Below are 11,465 nucleotides of genomic sequence, written 5' to 3' on the forward strand. Positions count from 1 at the left end.
ATTGGAAGTGTCTTGGCGACGTTTCGACGAAGTCCCATTCGTCATCTTCAGGCTGGTGTCTTCAGCTTCGTGCTTCTAGGAGTACGAAGCTGAAGACACCAGCCTGAAGATGACGAATGGGACTTCGTCGAAACGTCGCCAAGACACTTCCAATTTTACGCGGGAGAAAACCCGAATAACCAAAGACCTACACACACACACACACACACACACACACACACATTAACTGCTTACGGTAATCCTAGCAACTTGGTCAGAAACTTAATGTAGAAATCTGTCTCATCTTGTAAGCTACCCAATTATGGTTTAGACTGTGTTCCACATATGCAAAAATGGTAATTTATAATTTATAAAGGCTTTAAAGACACATTTGCCTCTTTTCCCTGTAATCCCTCAGCCATGGCAGTTGCTCAATGATGGGTTTCAGATGGAGCTGCCTTCAGACTTAATAATAGAACATTTGATTGTTGCCTTGATCATGGAGTTAATTTGAGTAATTCCCATAATTGCATATATGTTTTGACATTTCATGACACATTTTAGTATGCTCTCATGTACCAATTACACCAGGGTTATTATTGGGTACAATAATCATAACCCTAGATAATCAAAATTGTGCTTCCAGGTGTGTGGAGTAGCACTCATCCATTTGTCACACACACACACACAAGATGTAATGTTCCTTTTGCTTATATATTACAGGCCATAAACAGAGAGACCAGAGCCTTAGCTGCTGCCAAAGTTATTGAGACCAAAAGTGAAGATGAGCTGGAAGACTACATGGTGGAAATAGAGATCCTTGCTACTTGTGATCACCCACATATTGTAAAGCTGCTGGGATCCTTTTATTATGATAGCAAATTATGGGTAAGAGGACTCTATAATGCAGCACTCTTCTTTTTCCAGGTCATTATATTTATTCAAGAACGTTAACATCTTGTGAGTGTGCAAGATTGTGCACAAGTAGACGTATGCCAATTATGGGTAGCTTGGTCTTCTTGAAGCTATTTATTGAATATCTTCATATAATATTTTGCTTATGACATATTTTCCCATAAATACAGTTAACAGTTATGTGAAGTTCATATTGGCTTGTGATCCTTACCAGTAATCTTAATTTGCACTGAGACAGAGCTTCCTTGTGCCTATTTTTCTTCTGAATCTCTATAGAACAACCAGAAATGCATCTTTTTTAATAGCCGAACTTTGTTTTATGCAAATTGATGAAACTCTCGTGGGATCAAACTTTGAATTGTTAACCAGCTTGTAAGTTATGACTAAATGCTGTTTTGTTTCAACAAGCCATAAACTGGTTCTCAAGATCTTTAGCTTACAATAAGGATTGTCCTTCATAGCATATAGTAGCTGGGACTTTCTAACTGGATGATTGTTTAATCAACAGAAGTTTCTTCTGAATTTTATTGCAGAAAAAAGTTCAGTGAAATTTCTAGTATTCAGAAGAAAGGATCTACATTGCAACAGGAACCTTGACAACTATTATAAGAACAAAATCAATCTTCTGTGGCAGTTATTTATTTAAAATCACTAAGTTGCACTCTACTTAAGTATAGAAAAGCTGCAAGATATATTGAGAAAAGGAACCTCCCAAGTTCACATGAATATAACTGAAAATAAAATTTGGAAAGTTTGGGTGGGTGTTAGTCATGTGGGGCTTTGGGGAGAAAGATATTTAACAACAGGAATGAAGTAGGCTCTTTGGAAAGACAGATGATTCACAAACCATCCGCCCTCATCTGACCACCTTCAGTTTTGATTCTGAAAACTTTTTCTTAGAAAGAACTTCAATTTGTTTAAACAAATGCGCTGTTGCTCACGATTTTTTTTTTTTAAGCGGTAAAGATGAACATGTTTTCTTCTCTAAAATGACCGACATTCTGAGCTGGGTTGCAGTTGGGAGTTGTCTAAAAACAACTTAAAAGATAATGGAGAAGAGACAGGCAAATTCTTGTTCATTCAATTTTTCATTAGTTGTGGTTTTATCTCGCTGCTAGGCTGCTTTTGCTCAGTTTTGAACCTGATTTCCATTTTTGAAGATTTTTCTGATGTATTTTTATTTTGTTGTATTTCATTGGGTTTAATATACCTGCCCTAGTCCAAAAAAACTCTTTATTACAATGTCCATTATATTTCTAATCGAGCCAGTAATTAAAATTCTTGAGCTCTATTTCTTTTTCAGCTATTTTAGCTGCCTTGCTTAAAATCATTTCACACATAACCCTGTCTTAGGCTGTTTCTCTTCATATATGACTATTTCGCCATAGTATGGAAATCCTAACAGAGTGATTTTTGAAGTCAATGTGCATCCTAGTTATTATGTTGATATTGCAGCTTTTCCTCTAAAAAGATTAGTATTGTATATGAATACGACTTCCAGCTGCCCTCACTTAAACATTTTAAATTGAATTAAGTGCCTCGGTGGAAGTGGAATGTTTATATGTGATCATCGCTACAGTTTGGCAATTTTAAGATGGGTGGACTTCAACAAGCACTAACTGGGGAATTCCGGGAGTTGAAATCCACCCATTTTAAAGTTGCTGAGATTGAGAAATACTGAACTAGTTGGAGCCCCAATAACAGACAAATGGACAACATCCCCTATTGGATTTTCTGCAACTGTTTCTCCTGTGTCAGGTTTAGTTTACAGAAGTGGAACTTCAGGAACTAGGAGACTGAAGTGCAGACATGTGCTNCCGGCCTGAAGCCCGACTGGTATGGGTCTAGATAGACTGCTTCATCCAGGTGCCGAGGGAATTGCCGTGCAACCACACTCTCAACAACCTTCGCCGCAAAGCGAAGGTTGGAGACTGGACGATAGTTGGCCAGCTCATCTGGGTCCAGGGAAGGCTTCTTGAGGAGGGGCCTCACCACGGCCTCCTTAAGGGCCGCAGGTACACTCCTCATTCCCTCACATTTTGGCCAAATTAAGAGAGATAGCACTGGGAACTGAGTTCAGATGACCAAGGAAACTGAATCAGATATCATTGTCCAAGATGGGTAGGAGGGCCAGTGCTGTTCAGGACTTTTCTCAAAAAGCTTTCAGAACTGATGTTAACACTTTATAGAGATTGCTGGGCTTTGCCTGGCCCAGTTGACCAGTAACAAATCAGTAATGAGATCCAATTCATTTTTCCTCTAGTACAGGAAACACAACAAGTTTAAGACTTGAGGACTTCAACTCCCAGAATTCCCCAACCAGCATGGGTGGCTGAGGAATTCTGAGAGTTGAAGTTCACAAGTCTTAAAGTTGCCAAGTTTGGAGAACTCTGCTCTAATATCTAGTATCTGTCTCTAGCTAATCGAGACAGCAGCGTTTGGAAAACACTGTCCTAAAAGGCTTCATTTGTCCAATTTGGTTAAGAATGAAGTGCCAGATGCAGAGGAGGTAAAGTATTAGAGACGTTCTGGTAGAGACTTGAGTTTGCTTAATTTAAACTACTTCAGTGTTTGTCATCCTTCAGCGCAACAATAAACAACTGGTTTGTACCTCTCCCGGAGATCGTTGATTGCATCATTGGATATATATATATATAAAGTACATATGCAGATTTGAATACATGCAGCTTTTAACTGCTTACGGTAATCCTAGCAACTTGGTCAGAAACTTAATGTAGAAATCTGTCTCATCTTGTAAGCTACCCAATTATGGTTTAGACTGTGTTCCACATATGCAAAAATGGTAATTTATAATGTATAAAGGCTTTACAAAAAAAAAAAGACACATTTGCCTCTTTTCCCCATAATCCCTCAGCCATGGCAGTTGCTCAGTGATGGGTTTCAGATGGAGCTGCCTTCAGACTTAATAATAGAATATTTGATTGTTGCCTTGATCATGGAGTTAATTTGAGTAATTCCCATAATTGCATATATGTTTTGACATTTCATGACGCATTTTAGTATGCTCTCATGTACTAATTACACCAGGGTTATTATTGGGTACAATAATCATAACCCTAGATAATCAAAATTGTGCTTCCAGGTGTGTGGAGTAGCACTCATCCATTTGTCACACAAGATGTAATGTTCCTTTTGCTTATATATTACAGGCCATAAACAGAGAGACCAGAGCCTTAGCTGCTGCCAAAGTTATTGAGACCAAAAGTGAAGATGAGCTGGAAGACTACATGGTGGAAATAGAGATCCTTGCTACTTGTGATCACCCACACATTGTAAAGCTGCTGGGATCCTTTTATTATGATAGCAAATTATGGGTAAGAGGACTCTATAATGCAGCACTCTTCTTTTTCCAGGTCATTATATTTATTCAAGAATGTTAACATCTTGTGAGTGTGCAAGATTGTGCACAAGTAGACGTATGTCAATTATGGGTAGCTTGGTCTTCTTGAAGCTATTTATTGAATATCTTCATATAATATTTTGCTTATGACATATTTTTCCATAAATACAGTTAACAGTTATGTGAAGTTCATATTGGCTTGTGATCCTTACCAGTAATCTTAATTTGCACTGAGACAGAGCTTCCTTGTGCCTATTTTTCTTCTGAATCTCTATAGAACAACCAGAAATGCATCTTTTTTTAATAGCTGAACTTTGTTTTATGCAAATTGATGAAACTCTGGTGGGATCAAACTTTGAATTGTTAACCAGCTTGTAAGTTATGACTAAATGCTGTTTTGTTTCAACAAACCATAAACTGGTTCTCAAGATCTTTAGCTTACAATAAGGATTGTCCTTCATAGCATATAGTAGCTAGGACTTTCTAACTGGATGATTGTTTAATCAACAGAAGTTTCTTCTGAATTTTATTGCAGAAAAAAGTTCAGTGAAATTTCTAGTATTCAGAAGAAAGGATCTACATTGCAACAGGAACCTTGACAACTATTATAAGAACAAAATCAATCTTCTGTGGCAGTTATTTATTTAAAATCACTAAATTGCACTCTACTTAAGTAGAGAAAAGCTGCAAGATATATTGAGAAAAGGAACCTCCCAGGTTCACATGAATATAACTGAAAATAAAATTTGGAAAGTTTGGGTGGGTGTTAGTCATGTGGGGCTTCGGGGAGAAAGATATTTAACAACAGGAATGAAGTAGGCTCTTTGGAAAGACAGATGATTCACAAACCATCCGCCCTCATCTCACCACCTTCAGTTTTGATTCTGAAAACTTTTTCTTAGAAAGAACTTCAATTTGTTTAAACAAATGCGCTGTTGCTCACAATTTTTTTTTTTAAGCGGTAAAGATGAACATGTTTTCTTCTCTAAAATGACTGACATTCTGAGCTGGGTTGCAGTTGGGAGTTGTTGTCTAAAAACAACTTAAAAGATAATGGAGAAGAGACAGGCAAATTCTTGTTCATTCAATTTTTCATTAGTTGTGGTTTTATCTCGCTGCTAGGCTGCTTTTGCTCAGTTTTGAACCTGATTTCCATTTTTGAAGATTTTTCTGATGTATTTTTATTTTGTTGTATTTCATTGGGTTTAATATACCTGCCCTAGTCCAAAAAAACTCTTTATTACAATGTCCATTATATTTCTAATTGAGCCAGTAATTGAAATTCTTGAGCTCTATTTCTTTTTCAGCTATTTTAGCTGCCTTGCTTAAAATCATTTCACACATAACCCTGTCTTAGGCTGTTTCTCTTAATATATGACTATTTCGCCATAGTATGGAAATCCTAACAGAGTGATTTTTGAAGTCAATGTGCATCCTAGTTATTATGTTGATATTGCAGCTTTTCCTCTAAAAAGATTAGTATTGTATATGAATACGACTTCCAGCTGCCCTCACTTAAACATTTTAAATTGAATTAAGTGCCTCGGTGGAAGTGGAATGTTTATATGTGATCATCGCTACAGTTTGGCAATTTTAAGATGGGTGGACTTCAACAAGCACCAACTGGGGAATTCCGGGAGTTGAAATCCACCCATTTTAAAGTTGCTGAGATTGAGAAATACTGAACTAGTTGGAGCCCCAATAACAGACAAATGGACAACATCCCCTATTGGATTTTCTGCAACTGTTTCTCCTGTGTCAGGTTTAGTTTACAGAAGTGGAACTTCAGGAACTAGGAGACTGAAGTGCAGACATGTGCTAAGAAGGAAGGAACTTAACAGTTCTCTGGAATTTTCCAGTTGTCTCTAAATGATTTTTGAAAGGTTCAAAAGGCAACTAGGCTTGACACACAAGCTCTGCCATGGGTCTCATGGGCATGAATCTTCAAGCCTTGATGAAGTGTTTTATTAATACAAATTGTTTTAAAAGAAGCTGATTAAATTAGTGAATTATATTAAAGTAGTCAATTTGTTGATTAAAATATTTTCTGAATTGAAGTGGATATCCATTCTGAGTAGGCATCCCTCAGTTTAGAACTTTATTTGCAATATAATAAAATAATGAGCCCTAAGTTAAGATGTTGATTGCCAAATGAAGGGTCAAAGAAACACAGTTTATATGCAAATAATAATTAAAATGTTAATGCAGCCTCCCCAACGGTGATGTCATATATGAATACTATACAGGTAGTCCTCATTTAGCAACCATAATTGGGACAAGCAACTTGGTCATTAAGTAAAGCAACTGCTAAGTGAAACCATGACTGGCTTTATGATCTTACTTCAGCTTTGCTTTACAGACCTGCATTAAGTCACAGTTCTTTTTTCATCACTGTCATATCTGTGAACAGTCATTGTCTGGTCACTAAATGAAGACAACCTGTACCACCCTCCCTACATTAATATTATGAATAATAATTTCAACACTATAACCACCAATGCTATCTTCCTACATTTATTTGTTGTAATAAAGGAAGAAAGTGACACGGAATATATTTTTTAAATTAGTCCTCAAGGTTGAATACTGTAGTTTTACTAGCTGAGCTCACACAAAGACATATGAGCAGGCCAGAATTAAAAGTATGAGCTGTTAGTCCTTCATAGCATAGTTTGGAACTACTGCAATGGCAAACATGGTTTAGGACAAAGCATGTGGCATTAAATATTGAAGATGGTTTATATGAGTTTGGAATCCCAAACAGGTGCAATCTATTCAGATTTAGAGTGCAATGCTAGATTTATTATTTTCTAAGGTTTCCACCTTCTCTTGTAACTTGCTACTTGAGTTCATGGGTGACATTCCCAGTTTGATTTTTTTCCTAGTTGGTTATTGTGTTTGTTTTTTCAGGAAAAATAGAGCATTATGCTTAACATGCTGGTGAATGGTATTTTTGTATTGCAGAAGAATGATAGCAAAATGGAAGCAATCTGTTTCCCTGGGGAGTTAGCTATTTAAATTCCACCTACTGAATACTTGCATGCCAGACAAGCTGTTGACATTTAACTTCCCCCACTCCCCAATAAGAACGTCTTTAGATTCTCTGAAGTTACCCAAAAGTGTGGTGGTTTTGTGAGATCACACAGACGCCTAGAAAGTGTGGGGAAGGCATTTGACATTTCTGCCAGACTTAGTTCCTGTTCAATGAGGATAAGGCAGGGATTAGTGACCCAGAGCAAAGGAGAGCAGATCTCCTCACTGTTTATGCTATCAATCACATTGGACATGGGAACTTTTACAGTCAGACAGTCGGCATTGCTAGGCATTTGAAAGATACAGGACAGAAGTCTACCAGCAAATCCTGGAAATAACAAAATGTGCCCTAAGTCAGGAGTCCCCAACCCCTGGTCCATGCCAGAAACAAGGATGCGCAAACCAGTGAAGCCCCATCCATGGGATGCAGGCAGCATGCGAAACCATGCTTCCTACAGTCCACGGAAAACCTCTCTCCACGGAACCGGTCTCTGGTGCCCAAAAGGTTGCTGCTCTAAGTTGCTGCTCAATTCCTCCCCTTTCCCTACAAATATACCTAGAGGTCTCCAAGTTAAGAATGCCCATACCTCAAATAGCTATTGCATTTTATATATAAATGCAGAGGCTGGGGAAGAAGAAAAACACAGTCTCCTAGAGACAATTTAGGACCCAGAGATGGTGGGGGACAAAGATTCAGAGGAAGAAAACAAAATAGCAATTTTCTCTGAAGGTAGTTATCACACTTTCCTCTTTCCCTTTACCCATATTCCCACCAGAAATCAAACTGCTTTCTAAATCCTTTTTGCAGATTATATTTCCTTTCACCTTCTTCTGAGATGCTCCGTCACAAAATAGGAAAAATAGAGTACCTTTCACCTCTGTAGTGTGTAACAAGAAGATCAAGTCTTTCCCATTTCTCTTATAGGACAGATCATTGAGCACAGACGAGGTTGCAGAGCTGTTACAGGATGAGTCCGTTTAGAACGTGTAGTTCTACATTAACTCTTTCAAATCAAAATCTTCTTGATCTTTTTACTTGATGTTTCCCCTGCCAAACTGCATTTCATCTTTGTTTTTAATAAGCACTTGGTACTGGTAAAGCAGATTGTCCTTCTGTTGTACTGAAACCATTATTTTCCTTTTTTCTCTCTCTCTCTCAGCTTGTGCAAAGGCCAGTGTTGTGGAAAAAGACCTCGTATGGCAACAAATTATGAGTGGGGTTACTTTGGTGTAAGCCACATAGTAGATTCATGTCAGCATTATACCAATTAATCTTGTGGGTGACCCTCTCTTTGGGGAACAAGCTGTAAGGTTTATACACACCAAAGCTAATATAGTCCCTTCACCTAACTCCAAGTCTTCCCACACATCATTTCTTCATCCCTAGAAAGTGTGACCAAATTCTTCAATTCATCCTCTCCGCCTTTATCAATTCTTCTTCAAATCTGGGAGTCATGCTTGAAAGATGAAATTCAGGACAGACCTCCCTCACATCTTCTTCTCTGGTCTGTTCGCTGATGAATTAGGATGATCAAAACTAAGGACTTTTCCTTTCATTGGTTTCAAGATCATTGTGACTGTTGCTGATCATTTCATGCATACTCCATTTTCAGACAACATTGCTCTCCAATCTGTAATGTGTTTCATGCTGTTCCATTCTCCTAGAATATTTTATTGGCCTCCTTGACATCGAAGCTTTTGTGGTTTTAATTAATGGACCTGGATTCCCTGAACTAGTCTAAATTAAGTATACTAAGAAGACCATTCTAAGTATTGGCTTTCTGTGCTGTATTTCTCCTGAAATCTGCTACATACAGTAATTGTCTTTGGACCAACCGTATGACAGGCAGCTTAGCTAGCAACGCTCTTTCATTCTTCATTCTTTCCTTTCCTGGCATGCAAAGCCTGTTGCTTGCCCAGCAATTACAATCATCCCCTTTAGTTAGGTCTGCATCTGCTGAGGCTCCTCAGTCTCAGATTTTTGTCTGCCTCCACTGAGCCGTGGCGTTCACCTCATTCATCTCCTGTACTGATTCTTTTGAACCTGATTGTTTTGCCTCTGAAGATTTCTCAGGCTATTGGATATCTCTCTTTGAGACCATCCCATAATGCTCAACTTTGGAACTAAGCACCCAGATCTTTCCACCAAGAAAAAGATTGATAATACCTTTTTTGGCCTTTGAGGTTCACTAGTCTTCTGAACGTAGTTATCAGGGCCTCTAGCTAGAACAGCGGTTCTCAACCTATTTCATTTCATTTCATTTTATTAAATTTATACCCCGCCCTTCTCCCGGAGGACTCAGGGTGGCTTACAGCCAGTTTAAAACAATGATACAATACAATACAAAATTTAAAAATGATTAAAAATAAATATTCAAATTTGGCCGCTTCTACTAAAAATTTGATTAAAACCAATTTAGAATCCACTAAAATTCTATGGGTCGCGACCCCATTTGGGGTCGATCGACCATTTCACGGGGGTCACCAAGCAAGGCTGTCCGCCACTTTTTTTCCCTTTTCCGGCGGGTGCCTTACCTCCCTTGAGCTGGGCCAGCTGGTGGTCGGCCTGCTCCGTCTCTGCCGCTTGCCAGCTACGCCTCGGCCGGTGCAGGGGGCGGAACCACACATGCACGGTGCTCCCGGGCAGGGAAAGTCCTCGACTTACGACCGGTTGGGTAGTCCTCGACTTACGGCCGGTTTAGTCCTCGACTTACGACCGGTTGGGGGTCGCGGCATTAAAAAGGTTGAGAACCACTGAGCTACAACTTAGCAAGATAATAGGCTCCTTACCTTGAACTCAGCAGAATTTTCCCTCAGCGTGTCTGTATGTCTGTATAAGAATTTTTATTCTATCTTAAGATGGAATTGCTTTAAATGGTTGGTTGCCCTCTGTGAACATGTAGTGGAGGCCCTATCGCTATATTAATTAGTGCATTTTTCCCAACTTTGTCATGATTTAGCCAGAATTTCAGCTTTAAAACTAGTAGAAGACACAACCAACTTTCTACCTTAGAAAAACTCTAGCTAGCTCCTCTAGCTCCATAGGATCAGAGGACCAGTTAATATAATATATTATTGCTTCACCATTCATCATTCCACTGTTTCCAGTCTTACTAAAGGCAACTCTTGTGCCACTGACTTCCTGCTCCATCAATAACCTTAGAGTTGAAAGAACATGGGAGGAAAGGCAAAAGTTAGGAACGGAAGGGAAATATAACTTTTAATTATGGATTGGTGGTATACAAAAGAACTCTGAATGCAGTTCTCTTTTTTTACAACAGAATTGAATCTTTATTGGACAATTCTCAGTCATCCCAAGTTCAAGATCTGCCTGCCCCCTCCCTCTCTCTCCCTCTCCTCCCCTCTCTTTTACTGTCCATTTAAGAAAGTTTTAAAAAGCCAAGGAAAAGCCTATTTTTCCCAATTCAGCAAAGCTGTATTTTAGAAACCTCCTCAGATGATCTCAATAGGGGTGGAAACAATGTAGAACAAGGTATCTGTCAAGTAGCTTGAATCCCAGCTGCTTAGGGCCTTGTGGGTCATATCTAGTTCTTTGTATTTTTCTTGAGATCAGCTGGATAACACAAGTATGGTGTAATCTCTTTGCATTCTGCTGAGGGAGGGGAATCACTAAATCAGACCTTATTCCAGGGAAATCATCAAGTAGTAATTTGATCTTCAGTGTGTGTCTGAACAATGAATGCTCCAATAGTAGTTGAGCATAACCCAAATTATCAAAAGCATGTGTTTTATCTGAAATTGTTTCTTCCAGGCATGAGATAAGGTTATTTTTTATTAAAATTCCCTAATTTTTAAAATAGTTGTACATTTTGTGTTATATTTGGAGGATAGGTAGTTGCAAGATATATAGTCTATGATGTCCCTTTTTTTCATCTTGAAATGCACTGAGCTTATCTGAATGCAAAACAGATTTTATCTCCTGCTAAAAATTCACATAATACCATTGATCTCTGGCAATTTACTTCCAATTTTTACCATTATGGTCTCTGGAGGAAACAAAAATGGGGTTGTGAACCAAAGGATGTGCCACTGTTATTTAAGATTATTGCTTTTTCTGTATCCTAGCACATTCCCCATGAATTTATTTATATTTATATGCTGTCCAATTCTCAACTCTGGGCAGTTCATAAATAAAAATATTAAACACAAGAATAATAGA

The 11,465-nt window shown here is 38.4% G+C and overlaps 1 protein-coding gene across 1 annotated transcript in view; it reads left to right on the plus strand.

Moving 5' to 3' along the window:
• STK10 (serine/threonine kinase 10) overlaps window positions 1-11,465 on the plus strand; it is a 78,545-nt gene that overhangs the window by 25,166 nt on the left and 41,914 nt on the right. Inside the window, exon 2 of the mRNA XM_015825755.1 lies at window positions 703-867. Within this exon, the coding sequence (XP_015681241.1) occupies window positions 703-867 (165 nt within the window). The remainder of the gene's footprint in view (window positions 1-702; window positions 868-11,465) is intronic.

The sequence above is a fragment of the Protobothrops mucrosquamatus genome, unplaced genomic scaffold, assembly GCF_001527695.2.
Source record: "Protobothrops mucrosquamatus isolate PMUCROS unplaced genomic scaffold, P.Mucros_1.0 scaffold2792, whole genome shotgun sequence".
NCBI classification, from domain to species: domain Eukaryota; kingdom Metazoa; phylum Chordata; class Lepidosauria; order Squamata; family Viperidae; genus Protobothrops; species Protobothrops mucrosquamatus.